At 39.9% G+C, this 15,415-nt stretch overlaps 1 protein-coding gene across 1 annotated transcript in view; it reads left to right on the top strand.

The window, feature by feature from the left end:
* LOC135552350 (probable ATP-dependent RNA helicase ddx6) overlaps positions 1 to 15,415 on the top strand; it is a 60,158-nt gene that overhangs the window by 33,126 nt on the left and 11,617 nt on the right. The window contains exon 10 of the mRNA XM_064983917.1: positions 5,721 to 5,837. Within this exon, the coding sequence (XP_064839989.1) occupies positions 5,721 to 5,837 (117 nt within the window). The remainder of the gene's footprint in view (positions 1 to 5,720; positions 5,838 to 15,415) is intronic.

Below are 15,415 nucleotides of genomic sequence, written 5' to 3'. Positions count from 1 at the left end.
AATAGAATTTATTTGATTTATTTCGTTTACATTCTTCATTGTAACCACACTGTCACCAATAATTTAACACACACAACATGAGCAGGTTAACTTGGTCAAAGCATTTATTTTATTAAAGACTATCAGAAAGAATGTTGGTACTTATTTTGATCCAAAGCCATGAATGAGTGAGTCACTCAGCTCTATGTTGCAAAATAGCTGACTAAATAGGCCAAGCCTAAATGTATATTTTAAATTGCCTAAATAAACTAGTACATCAATAAATGAAGTAGCTCAGGTCTTGAAAATATGGGTAACCTTTTTCCCCTCTCTGGTCTCTCTTTCATTCAGTTTCTTCTTCACATCAGTGAAGAAGGACTCTGTGTTTCAGAAACTCACTAGATATAGAGGGGCTATCATTCATTCTATATCTAGCTATCACTAGATATAGAGGGGCTATTTAGAATGATTTATTTCTGTTTTTAGAGGGAAAGAAACCCACCGTGCCTATTTTTAGAAAATTGTCAGTCCACATGTCAAGTGTATCTGTGCCATTGTATTTACCCAAGTTCTCTCTCCGGGACCACCCGGCAGCAATTTTTTTGTTGTTGTTGCCTGATGCAGGACTCTAGTGCCAGAGAAGAGAGACTCTCGGAATGAAACATTTATACCTCCATTACTTTACAAGAAGATTGTCACGACTTCTACCGAAGTCGATGCCTCTCCTTCTTCGGGCGGGGCTCGGTGGTCGAAGTCACCAGTCTTCTAGCCATCATTGATCTATGTTTCATTTTCCATTGGTTTTGTCTTGTCTTCCTACACACCTGGTTCCAATCCCATTCATTTATTGTTGTGTATTTAACCCTCTGTTTTCCCTCATGTCCATGTCAGAGATTGTTTATTGTTATGTTCATGTTTTATGGATTCGTGTGCAACTGGTTATTGTACCCACATTTATTTTATTATGGACTTTGGTTTTGTAGTTTATGTTTTAAGTTACTCAAATTATACCAAGTTTAATTCTCCTGCACTTGACTTCCCTGCCACCTATATACACGACGTGACAAAGATTGTCAATTTGTGCCACAGTTTAGATTACCTATAGATCAGCATTCTAACTCTGCCTTGTGATAGTGTGGTGCAATGACAGAATGATACAATTTACCATAATCTGCCACAAAAGGTTGGGGTATAAGCTCTAAACCTTTAATTGAAGAACCACTGTCGAAACACCAAACCAACTTTCACATGTTCAGGCTATCCTAACTTCTAATTCTATTTTTTTAAATTTTATAAATTATAACTGTAAACATTTGCATAAACAATGGACTTTGCGGTAAGCCTTCAAAATAAAAGTATGGCATAATTCTACTATTTGTATTAATTTGCTTCACTGTCAATGACATACTTTTATTTTGAAGTCAAACTGCAAATTCCATTGTTGTGGCTAATCCGTATTGTGGCTAGCTTCACATAGATGGGTCCGACCACCATTAATCAAATAAGAACTGTCTTATAAATTAGGGTTCTCCCCAGACCTGACTGCCCTTAACCAACACAAAAACATCCTATGGCGTTCTGCATTAGCATCGAACAGCCCCCGTGATAAGCAGCTGTTCAGGGAAGCTAGAAACCATTATACACAGGCAGTTAGAAAAGCTAAGGCTAGCTTTTTCAAGCAGGAATTTGCTTCCTGCAACACTAACTCAAAAAAGGTCTGGGACACTGAAAAGTCCATGGAGAATAAGAACACCTCCTACCAGCTTCCCACTGCACTGAAGATAGGAAACACAACTGATCCACAGTCACCACTGATAAATCCACCATAATTGAGAATTTCAATAAGCATTTTTCTACGGTTGGCCATGCTTTCCACCTGGCTACTCCTACCCCGGTCAACAGCACTGCACCCCCCACCGCAACTCGCCCAAGCCTTCCCCATTTCTCCTTCTCCCAAATCCGTTCAGCTGATGTTCTGAAAGAGCTGCAAAATCTGGACCCCTACAAATCAGCCGGGCTAGGCAATCTGGACCCTTTCTTTCTAAAATTATCTGCCAAAATTGTTGCCACCCCTATTACTAGCCTGTTCAACCTCCCTTTCGTGTCGTCTGAGATTCCCAAAGATTGGAAAGCAGCTGCGGTCACTCCCCTCTTCAACGGGGGATGCTACAGACCTATATCTATCCTACCATGCCTTTCTAAGGTCTTCGAAAGCCAAGTCAACAAACAGATTACCGACCATTTCGAATCTCACCATACCTTCTCTGCTATGCAATCTGGTTTCAGAGCTGGTCATGGGTGCACCTCAGCCACGCTCAAGGTCCTAAATGATATCTTAACCGCCATCGATAAGAAACATTACTGTGCAGCCGTATTCATTGATCTGGCCAAGGCTTTCGACTCTGTCAATCACCACATCCTCATCGGCAGACTCGACAGCCTTGATTTCTCAAATGATTGCCTCGCCTGGTTCACCAACTACTTCTCTGATAGAGTTCAGTGTGTCAAATTGGAGGGTTTGCTGTCCGTGCCTCTTGCAGTCTCTATGGGGGTGCCACAGGGTTCAATTCTTGGACCGACTCTCTTCTCTGTATACATCAATGAGGTCGCTCTTGCTGCTGGTGAGTCTCTGATCCACCTCTACGCATACGACACCATTCTGTATACTTCTGGCCCTTCTTTGGACACTGTGTTAACAACCCTCCAGGCAAGCTTCAATGCCATACAACTCTCCTTCCGTGGCCTCCAATTGCTCTTAAATACAAGTAAAACTAAATGCATGCTCTTCAACCGATCGCTACCTGCACCTGCCCGCCTGTCCAACATCACTACTCTGGACGGCTCTGACTTAGAATACGTGGACAACTACAAATACTTAGGTGTCTGGTTAGACTGTAAACTCTCCTTCCAGACCCATATCAAACATCTCCAATCCAAAGTTAAATCTAGAATTGGCTTCCTATTTCGCAACAAAGCATCCTTCACTCATTCTGCCAAACATACCCTTGTAAAACTGACCATCCTACCAATCCTCGACTTTGGCGATGTCATTTACAAAATAGCCTCCAATACCCTACTCAACAAATTGGATGCAGTCTATCACAGTGCAATCCGTTTTGTCACCAAAGCCCCTTATTCTACTCACCATTGCGACCTGTACGCTCTCATTGGCTGGCCCTCGCTTCATATTCATCGCCAAACCCACTGGCTCCATGTCATCTACAAGACCCTGCTAGGTAAAGTCCCCCCTTAACTCGCTGGTCACCATAGCATCTCCCACCTGTAGCACACGCTCCAGCAGGTATATCTCTCTAGTCACCCCCAAAACCAATTCTTTCTTTGGCCGCCTCTCCTTCCAGTTCTCTGCTGCCAATGACTGGAACGAACTACAAAAATCTCTGAAACTGGAAACACTTATCTCCCTCACTAGCTTTAAGCACCAACTGTCAGAGCAGCGCACAGATTACTGCACCTGTACCTAGCCCACCTATAATTTAGCCCAAACAACTACCTCTTTCCCTACTGTATTTAATGTATTTATTTATTTTGCTCCTTTGCATCCCATTATTTTTATTTCTACTTTGCACATTCTACCATTCCAGTGTTTTACCATTCCAGTGTTTTACTTGCTATATTGTATTTACTTTGCCACCATGGCCTTTTTTTGCCTTTACCTCCCTTATCTCACCTCATTTGCTCACCGTATATAGACTTGTTAATACTGTATTATTGACTGTATGTTTGTTTTACTCCATGTGTAACTGTGTCGTTGTATGTGTCGAACTGCTTTGCTTTATCTTGGCCAGGTCGCAATTGTAAACGAGAGCTTGTTCTCAACTTGCCTACCTGGTTAAATAAAGGTGAAAATTTTTTTTTTTTTTTTTTTTTAATGATGACACCAAGCTATATAATGCCTAATCCTTATTGTGGCTTCACAACACATAACCTGGTCCGGTCGAGACTCACTCAGCTATTTATTTTCATGAACTGAAGTTCAATTTCAATAGGTGAAAAACAATTGGCAACCTAGCTAATATTTACATGGATTCCTAAATCATTGCTAAGAATAATGAAAATGACTGCAGTTTCTACTAGTCATTGTTTGAGGCTGGTTGTATTGGTGTTAGCTAGGTACCAAGCTAAAGCTAGCTACCCCAGAAGTTGCGGTCGAACAAATTATGCTTTATTACCAACGCGGTATTGAAAACACTTTGTTTGTGGCTGATGTTTGCTTGTTTGCAGACTTTTTTGTACAGCTTTGACAGTGCTACTGTATCTTTTTTGACATGCAAAGACCCAAACGGAGTTCCATAGTATGCATGTCGTGAAGCTAATAGCAGTGACGCTATTACTGTGTAACTCTGGTAGGGTACCATCTGAAAAATAGCGCACTTAGTAGTGTGTACTGGTGCTCGACCAGTCGGCGAAAGCCAACATCACCCACGACAGAGATGGTTGATTGTCAAGGGCAATGAATTCCATTATCTTGGCTTTAATGGATTTTGCCTTTCATTTGTCTCTCTGAAATGTTCTTACTCCATCAAATGACTGCTCGCCTTGTTGACTGCTCGATCTAGACAGCAGACATTGTAGGCAAAGTTAGGAATACTGTGTTGCACGTGTTGCGCAGAATTTTACGTGCCGTCATTATGTCATGTACCTACGTTTTATAGGTAGCTTTGACATCGGTTTTGCAAATCGGCATTAAACTAGACATCGGGCCGATAACGATGTTGGCCAATTCCGATATGTTCACCGATACCGTGCATCCCTGCTAATTAGGCTATATCATTTTGGCGATTTTAATTCAGTTTACATTAGGTAAAGCTTAGCTTCCCCTAGCCTTATGGACATGCTTGCGTATTAAAAACGTAACTGCACGTAAACTGCATTAGCTCTTCGGGTGTAAGCTAAGGATGGTTTTTGTAACTTTTTCAAATCATCATTAGTTGTTGCATCATGCATCCTTAGAATGTGTTAAAATTCAAACATATGGCCCAACATTTGTATCACAACTAAAGTTACATAAATAACTCTAAATGAAGCATATAGGGGGACATGTTTCTTTGTTAACCGCTCAACACAGAATAACCGCATGTGTGAGGTCCATCGCAAATCATTTGGGGAAAATATCCTTTCTATTTATTCAACTATGTTCAATTGTAGGCCTATTCTTCATACTATACAATAATGCTAAGGTTTTTTTTTTACCTTTATTTAACTAGGCAAGTCAGTTAAGAACAAATTCTTATTTTCAATGACAGCCTAGGAACAGTGGGTTAACTGCGAGTTCAGGGGCAGAATGACAGATTTGTACCTTGTCAGCTCAGGGATTTGAACTTGCAACCTTCCGGATACTAGTCCAACGCTCTAACCATTAGGCTACCCTGCCACCCCTACAGCCCCACTATACAATAATGCTACGTAATTCTAACCTGTCTGCTAAATGAACTAGTGTAGCCCACAGCCATATTGAAAAAGTGGTCAGGTCCTAATGGCACAGGTCTGGCCCTAACTTAAGGACAACTCAGAATCTGCTAGAATCTGGTGTTTGGATCCGCAGCCACTCTGATCTTTCAATCCCACTTCAGAAATGGTTACATTCATGTTAAACCATCGCCTAAGACCTGCCAGAACTCAATATTTTTGTTTTGAGATTCTCATGAAAAACGTTGTATAAAGTGTTTGTTATTGTTTGTTCGTTTTAACATTTCCTTTCTCTTGTGGTTTGTCTTTCACAGCTGCAGATCAATCAGTCCATTATCTTCTGTAACTCCACCCAGAGAGTTGAGCTGCTGGCCAAGAAGATCACCCAGCTGGGCTACTCCTGCTTCTACATCCACGCCAAGATGATGCAGGTGAGCCATTTAGATTCACGCTTATTGTTCTACAAGAGAAAAATCTGCATCTTTCTGAAAAGAGGTTAAACATTATTATCGGGTTGGAACCCGATTCTTTTTTCCCGTTCCACTGTTCCGACCAGAAAAATAAAGTTCTGAATGGTTTCGTACAAAAAAATAAATAACGTTTTTTATCGTTCCTTTATGTTCTTTTTTTATACCTCTGAAATATTTGTATTTTTTTTTTTACATTTACTGTGCCATCAGAAAGTATTCATGCACACACCCACCCACACACACATATTTATTCTCACTGTTAGTAGTTGATGTTATTCCTCAATATCACAGACCCCAAAGCAAATCAGGGGGAAGAAAATAGGTTTATTCAAAGAGGACAAATCATGCTTGGAAGTAGATGGTAGATGGTCATTTCTTCCCTGTCCTCAGGGATTCTCTCCACAGAACAAACCGACAGGGTGTAATTTACAACCCCCAGCCCTAGCCTGTGGTTGACCAATTAGAATTAGAATTATTTTCCGTAAAATATGGCCAATGGCCAAATAACAAGTATCCTGCTCCAGTACAGCCGATTCAGACCAATGAAAACGTGGCACATGTAGCTATGAGTCCAGGACTGACATTCCTACACAGATTCTAAACAGATGTTGAACTGAAAACCAACTATTTCCATTGATAATTCCCTGTTGATCGTTGGTACACTCTTGACCTTTAGTCCTCCTAACCTTTAGTCCTCTCGTCCTTTCCATTGTGTATTTATCTTCAGAATATTCTTACACCATCCACGTAATTTTTGAGTGGTAAAGTGGTATTGCATCCATCTACCCGATTCCAATATTGGGAGTTTCATTTGTCCTTGCATCAACCTTGGATTTGATTAATAATGAAGATACAATTTGTTTTCTATTGGATGATTACAACATAAACTTATTGAAGAGAACCACTCACTGACACCTGACTTGTTGAATATTTTATACTGGATCTATAAGACCACTCACTGACATCTGACTTGTTGAATACTTTAACTGGATCTATAAGACCACTCACTGACACCTGACTTGTTGAATACTTTATACTGGATCTATAAGACCACTCACTGACACCTGACTTGTTGAATACTTTATACTCCCATCTATCTGTGTCCCCTCATCTATAAGACCACAGACTGACCAGTTCACTCTGTATCCCCTCATCTATAAGACCCCAGAATGACCAGTTCATCTGTATCCCCTCATCTATAAGACCACAGACTGACCAGTTCACCTGACTTGTTGAATACTTTATACTCCATCTATCTGTATCTCCTCATCTATAAGACCACAGACTGACCAGTTCATCTGTATCCCCTCATCTATAAGACCACAGACTGACCAGTTCACCAGACTTGTTGAATACTTTATACTCCATCCATCTGTACCTCCGCATCTATAAGACCACAGACTGACCAGTTCATCTGTATCCCCTCATCTATAAGACCACAGACTGACCAGTTCATCTGTATCCCCTCATCTATAAGACCACAGACTGACCAGTTCATCTGTATCCCCTCATCTATAAGACCACAGACTGACCAGTTCATCTGTATCCCCTCATCTATAAGACCACAGACTGACCAGTTCATCTGTATCCCCTCATCTATAAGACTGCAGACTGACCAGTTCGTCTGCCACCCTTATTGATCATATTTTTACTAATTATTTAAATAATGTTGCTAATACAGGTATACTTTATACTGACATTTCTGACCACTTTCCAATTTTCAACTTCTCTTTGGCCGCTGGAAATGAACAGATGGTATTGATTAGTAGCAGTAGATGTAGAATTTTAAACTAAATTAATTGTGAGCGCTTTAAGATCAGCAGCAGCATGATGAGATTGGGGCCTTTTTGGTGAAGTCAGTGTCTTCCTCAATTACTGAGCTTCGCAAACTCGTATTGTTTCTAAATATTTGTCACGCCCTGACCTTCGAGATCCTTTTTGTGTCTCTATTTGGTTTGGTCAAGGTGTGATTTTGGGTGGGTATTCTGTGTTCTATTATTTGTGTTTCTATGTTTTGGCTGGGTAGTGTTCTCAATCAGGGACAGCTGTCTATTGTTGTCTCTGAGAACCATACTTAGGTAGCCCTTTTTCCACCTGTCTTTGTGGGAGGTTGACTTTTTATAGGGCACATAGCCTTTAGCCTCACGGTTTGTTTTGTAGTGTTTATTGTTTTGTTCGGCGTCTTTTCTAATAAAAAGAATATGTACGCTCACAACGCTGCACCTTGGTCCTCTTCATTCAACGGCCGTGACAATATTTGATATTTTACAAATGATTGCCCAATATCTGTACTACCATGTTTTTTTACAGAATCCTTGTAAAATGTGTCTATGAGAATATTGAAACATTTAAATAAACACTGTATTCTATATGAGCTACAAAATGGTTTTGGTAAAAAGATCTATCCAAAGCGTTTGACAAGGTTGATCATGAAATATTACTTTCTAGATTGCAATACTATGGTTTTCATGATTATACATATAATTGGTTATATAATTATGTTTATGATGGAGACCCATTTGTTTATGCAAGGGCCAAGGGCCAAGATATTCTGTGACATGCCACAGCGTTCGATAATTGGACTTTTGTTATCCCCAATCTACTGTGTATCCGGAAAGTATTCAGACCCCTTGACTTTTTGCACATTTTGTTATGTTACTGCCTTATTCTAAAATGGACTAAATATTTTTTTCCCCCATCAATCCACACACAATACCTCATAATGACAAATCAAAAACAGGTTTTAGAAATGTTTGCAAAAAATAAATAAAAATCAAATATAGTATTTACATAAGTATTCATACCGTTTACTCAGTACTTTGTTGAAGCACCTTTGGCAGCGATTACAGCCTCTTCTTGGGTATGACGCTACAAGTTTGGGGAGTTGTATTTGTATTTGTACCTGTATTTGGGGAGTTCCTCCCATTCTTCTCTGCAGATCCCCTCAAACTCTGTCAGGTTGGATGGGGAGCGTCGGTGCACAGCTATTTTCAGGTTTCTCCACAGATGTTAGATCGGGTTCAAGTCCGGCTCTGGCTGGGCCACTCAAGGGCATTTAGAGACTTGTCCCGAAGGCACTGCTGCGTTGACTTGTCTGTGTGCTTAGGGTCATTATTCTGTTGGAAGGTGAACCTTTGCCCTAGTCTGAGGTCCTGAGCGCTCGCTCTGGAGCAGGTTTTCATCAAGGACCTCTCTGTACTTTGCTCCGTTCATCTTTCCCTCGAACCTGACTAGTCTACCAGTCCCTGCCGCTGAAAAACATCCCCACAGCATGGTGCTGCCACCACCATGCTTCACCGTAGGGATGGTGCCAGGTTTCCTCCAGACGTAATGCTTCTGTCTGGCCTGATTGGTGGAGTGCTGCAAACATGGTTGTCCTTCTGGAAGGTTCCCATCTCCACAGAGGTACTCTGTAGCGCTATCAGATTGGCCATGGGGTTCTTGGTCACCTCACTGAGCAAGGGCCTTCTCCCCCGATTGCTCAGTTTGGCCGGGTAGCCAGTTCTAGGAAGGGTATGAGTGGTTCCAAACTTCTTCCATTTAAGAATAATGGAGGTCACTGTGTTCTTGGGGACCTTCAATGCCCAAATAAATATTTTGGTAGTCTTCCCAAGATCTGTGCCTCGACACAGTCCTGTCTCGGAACTCTACGGACAGACTGGGGTCAGCCTGATGAAACGAACTGCTCAGTCATATCCTCCGTATAGCCTATCTCTCACACACACATGCACACACACGTTTAAACAAAACACATTTTTTTCTTGTGATTACTGATCCATTAATTTATGAATAGTAGGTTTTCTTTTTTTTTTCTTTTTGGTACTTAATTACCTCCTACGTTTAATTATTACTCAATTAAATGAATCATGCAACTAATTCATTAGTAATTTGGGGCATCATGGGAAAAGTTTATTTAATGAGTTACAGTTTCCCGAATTAACTCAAGAATATATCGATATACCAGTTATCAATCAATAATTTCCTCATATCAGTCTCATTCTGAACTTCGCAAATATCTTAATCCACAAGAACCTTAGCCTAAGTGATGAATCAGTGACACACAAATTGGCTTAATTGTTTATTTAACCTCTCTGGGCAACCCGACGCGCTAGAGTCCCACCTTGCCAACAATAAATGCAAATGCACTACACCAAATGCTAATAGCACTCGTTAAAACTCAAACGTTCATTAAAACACACATGCAGGGTACTCAATTCAAGCTACACTCGTTGTGAATCTAGCCAACAAGTCAGATTTATAAAATGCTTTTCGGCGAAAGCATGAGAAGCTATTATCTGATAGCATGCAACACCCCGAAATACCTGAAGGGGACATAAACAAAAGAATTAGCGTAGCCGGCGCTACACAAAATGCAGAAATAAAATATAAAACATTCATTACCTTTGACGAGCTTCTTTGTTGGCACTCCTATATGTCCCATAAACATCACAATTGGGTCTTTTTTTTTCAATTAAATCGGTCCTTGTATACCCAAAATGTCCGTTTATGAAGACTGTGTGATCCAGGAAAAACACTGTTTATAAACGCAACGTTATTTTTTTTTATTAAATAAGTTGCCTATAAACTTTGACAAAACACTTCAAACTACTTCTGTAATCCAACTTTAGGTATTAGTAAACGTTAATAAACGATCAAATTGATCACGGAGCGATCTGTATTCAATAGCAACAAGTTTGGAAAACATAGTCCACTTTCCCCCTTCCATTTCTTCCTGCTGTGTACCCGACGAAAGGCTGTGCCTATTACTCATATGACCAAGGATTTAGCTGCATAGAAATCACAACACTGGCGACATCGTGTGGAAGCTGTAGGAACTGTAAGCCCATCGTTATCTATTATACCTTGCAATAGACAATACAGAGACTGGCGGATTGATTTTTTCTTCGTCGATTTTGTGATCAGGTTTCCTTGCGATTTTGACCACGAAACACGTTCTGTTATATTCACAGACATCATTTAACCAGTTTTAGAAACTTCAGAGTGTTTTCTATGCACACATACTAATCATATGCATATACTATATTCCTTGCATGAGTAGCAGGACGTTGAAATGTTGCGCGATTTTTAACAGAATGTTGAAAAAAGTAGCCCGATCTCTAACAGGTTTTAATGGAAGCTTTTCTCATGTCAAACATGTAAATTGTGGTGTACCATAGGGCAGCTCTCTAGGCCCTCTACCCATTTCTATTTTTATCAATGACCTGCCACTGGCATTAAGCAAAGCATGTGTGTCCGTGTATTCTGATGATTCAACTATATACACATCAGCAACCACAGCTAATGAAGTCACTGAAACCTTTAACAAAGATGTGCAGTCTGTTTTGGAATGGGTGGCCAGTAATAAACTGGTCCTGAACATCTCTAGAACTAAGAGCATTTGGTACAAATCATTCCTTAAGTGCTAGACCTCAGTTTTATCTGGTAGTGAATGGTGTGGCTGTTGAACATGTTGAGGAGACTAAATTACTTGGCGTTACCTTAGATTGTAAGCTGTTATTGTCAAAACATATAGATTCAATGGTTGCAAAGATGCTCTTAATTGTAATCTTGAGGACTAATATTCAGTTGAAGTCGGAAGTTTACATACACTTAGGTTGGAGTCATTAACCTTTTGTGACTAGGGGGCAGTATTTTCATTTTTGGAAAAATAACGTTCCCGTAGTAAACGGGATATTTTGTCAGGATCTTCCTTCCATCTCCTATTGCTAAAATAAACAGCAAACCTGGTTTCAAAAAAACAGATAAAGCAACATGCGGCACAACGCCTAGATAGTTTGTGCGTATGCATTGATCTGTAGGCTACGTGTGCCTTTTAAAACATGTATGTAGTTCTGTCCTTGAGCTGTTCTTGTCTATTGATGTTCTGTATTATGTCATTCTGTATTAAGTTTCATGTTTTGCGTGGACCCCAGGAAGAGTAGCTGCCGCTTTTGCAACAGCTAATGGGGATCCTAATCAAATTTAAAAAATAAAATAAATAAATACCAACTAAATAATCACACAGAAATACATAAACACACATGGTATATGTTATCGATTACTAACCTAATGCATATGAAAAGTCCCTAGTGGACTAACACAATATGACAGCTTGTTACACAATGGAAAGGGGGTGGGGAAAGATAAAGAGTAGGAGAGACAAAGATATGTGGAAGCTATGCTCATGGGAATATGAATACTCATTCTAAAATAATTGCGATGTATATATTTACGCGTGGATGTCTTTGTCATCTCTCTGTTGAATTCGATCCGTCTATGGGAAGTGTTTCGATTTAAGTCTCTGGTTGTCCCCCAGAGGTCACAATGCCCTTCTTAGTTGTATGCTTCTTTTGTTCTGGAGTGTTTGTTAGAATGGATACATCAGAGGTCCCACACAGTGTTGAGAGGGATCTGTATTTCCCTAAGTTTGTTAGAATAGATACCTCATGATGGTGAGAGAAACTGTTCTTTGCCTCCCGTCTTTGGTCGAGTTTCCTAGGCTATTTTACATATACAGCTGCAGGCTGTGAATGTGTAGTCTAGTCTTCCTTCACTCGTTGAAAGTTTCAGAGGGTCTTACCATTTTCTGGTCTTATAGTTTTAAACCATTTAGACCATTTTGGTCTAATATGTACATTTTTCAGCGAGTCCTCTTAAGCACTCTGGTCGGAAAGCCGGTTCCGTCATGTTGAAACGATGCCTGTACTCACATGGGCGTGGTTACCGACTTGGCCCAGGTTTATATGAAAAGGGTAATCACATTTCTATCTTTTCAAAAGTATTCTTATACTTAATCATTTATTTTAGAAGCAAACCTGATCACTAGGACATGTACACTTTCAGAGTCACAGTTAGCATGTTATACAGTCTTTCTGACCATTTTAATGACATCACAAAATAGACATTCATTTCTATATTACATTTGTCATAATTCCCAACATTTGGATATTGAAATATATTGTCCCAATGTTCATTGTTTGATGTTTGAAGTTTTGGCAAAGTCTGTCCCTGTTACAACAAAGGGATTTTTAACTTCTCCATACTGCAGTGCAAGAGAGAGAAAGTTTACGAAGTTAAGTCATAAAACTGGGCCAACTCCCCCAAGAGAGAAAGAGAGTTTGTCTAGCTGATCTGGCACCTTTTATTCTCACCAAAGAGAGAGTCATGACATATTGTATATTGCTTTTGGTTGTTGAACAATTGCTAGACAACCAGATTTAAGTTAAAACTGTAACTCGGCCACAGGAACATTCACTGTCTTCTTGGTAAGTAACACAAGTGTAAATTTGGCCTTGTGTTTTAGGTTATTGCCCTGCTGAAATATGAATTAATCTCTCAGTCTGGAAAGCAGACTGAGCCAGCTTTTCCTTTAGGATTTTGTCTGTGTTTAGCTCCATTCCATTTCCTTTTTATCCTGAGAAACTCCCCAGTCCTCAATGATTACAAGCTTATCTATAACATGAACCAGCCACCACTATGCTTGAATATATGGAGAGTGGTACTCAGTAATGTTTGCGTTGGATTTTCCACGAACATAACATTTTGTATTCAGGACAAACAGGGAATTGCTTTGCCACATTTTTTGTAGTATTACTTTAGTGCCTTGTTGCAAACAGGATGCATGTTTTGGAATATTCTGTACAGGCTTCCCTTTTACTCTGTCAATTAGATTAGTATTGTGGAGTAACTACAATATCATTGATCCATTCTCAGTTTTCTCCTATCACAGCCATTAAACTGTTTTAAAGTCACCATTGGCCCTGTGGTGAAATCCCTGAGCGGTTTCCTTCCTTTCCAGCAAAAGAGTTAGGAAGGACGCCTGTATCTTTGTAGTAACAGGATGTATTGATACACCATCCAAAGTGTAATTAATAACTTCACCATGCTCAAAAGAATATTCCATGTCTGCTTTAAACAACAACAAAAAATGTATCTACCAATAGGTGCCTCGCTCTTTGGTTGAATCTGTGTTTGACATGTACTGTTCGACTGGGGGACCTTACCAGTGGAGGCTGCTGAGGGGAGGACGGCTCATAATAATGGCTGGAATGGGGCAAATGGAATGGTATCAAGCCATGTGTTTTGAAGTATTTATGTAAATTATGGTGCCACCAATCTCTTGCGGACCTTACAGATAATTTTTATGTGTGGGGTACAGAGATGAGGTAGTCATTCAAAAATTATGTTAAACACTATTATTGCACACACAGTGAGTCCATGCAACTTATTATGTGACTTGTTAAGCAGATGTTTACTCCTGAACTTATTTAGGCTTGCCATAACAAAGGTGTTGAATACTTATTGACTCAAGACATTTCAGCTTTTCATTTTAATGAATTTGTAAATATAAAAAAAATCCACTTTGATACTATGGGGTATTGTGTGTAGGCCAGCGATGAAAAAAAAATCACAATTTAATACATTTTAAATTCAGGCTGTAACACAACAACATTTGGAAAAAGTCAAGGGATGTGAATACTTTCTGAAGGCATTGTTGCTCGACATTAATTACTTCACCAATCAGTGCGGATAGAGCAGCTTGCTATGGAGCGGGCAAGCTATTTACATGGATTGGACAGACTAGAGTAAGGCGCGAGATGAGACTGACATTTGGCGGGTGGGGAGAGAGTGAGAGGCGATACAGGAGAAGGCTTAGCTTGAAGCACTGTGAATCTTGTTGTTATGACAATTATCATAATTAGGCCCACAGAATTGTACCTACAGAGGATTGCCTACACACTGGCAAAGATTTTCTGTCAGACAGACACTGGAATAAGTTTCTGAGTGACAGAGTGAAGGCTTTGCATAAGTGCTTTGCTTTTTGTTGGACTGGGAAAAAATGACTGCAACTTAAAATAACTTTGTTAACCAGTTCCCTTGGTTTTAAAATAACAATTCTGTTCCGGAACAGTATAGATTACTTTAGTTCGTGGTTCTGATTCTATTCCTGGAAAAAAATATTTTCCAGTTTTTGGTTCTGTTCCCAAGACCGGTTCCAACCCATTATTATTATTATTAACATATTTAGTGGGTCTACAAACCATACCAGATTTAATGATGATTCAGATTCATGTTATTTGTCCTATAAGAAAAAACCTGACCAGAGAGGAGATTATGTCTCCAAGATGGCGTAGCAGTGAAGACGTGTTTGTTTTGTACTCTCGTGTACTTGTATTTTTCATATTTTTTGTATATATATCTCAATTTATTTTCAATCTGTTTTCGATTTTTTATTCGATTATACCTTCCAGTAACCTGCCTCACCCAATGTGATACGGAATCGCTATTATTTTCAATTTTAGAACACATTCAAGAATCTCCAGAAGCTAACCAGCTAATTAGCTACAAGCTATTTAGTCATTGTTAGGCATTGCTAGCGGCTTTTACCTTCTGCACAGATACCAGCCCTGTTTTTAGCCTGGATAATACTCGCTAGTCTACCAATATCGGACTGTCTCTCCACAACAACGCCGGATTCCTGCCGTAATCCCTGGACCACTAGCTAGCTTTCACACACCGTGGCACCCAGTACCGAAGCT

This window comes from Oncorhynchus masou, chromosome 13 (genome assembly GCF_036934945.1).
Source record: "Oncorhynchus masou masou isolate Uvic2021 chromosome 13, UVic_Omas_1.1, whole genome shotgun sequence".
Taxonomy (NCBI): domain Eukaryota; kingdom Metazoa; phylum Chordata; class Actinopteri; order Salmoniformes; family Salmonidae; genus Oncorhynchus; species Oncorhynchus masou.
This window is presented reverse-complemented; position numbering and strand designations above follow the sequence as displayed.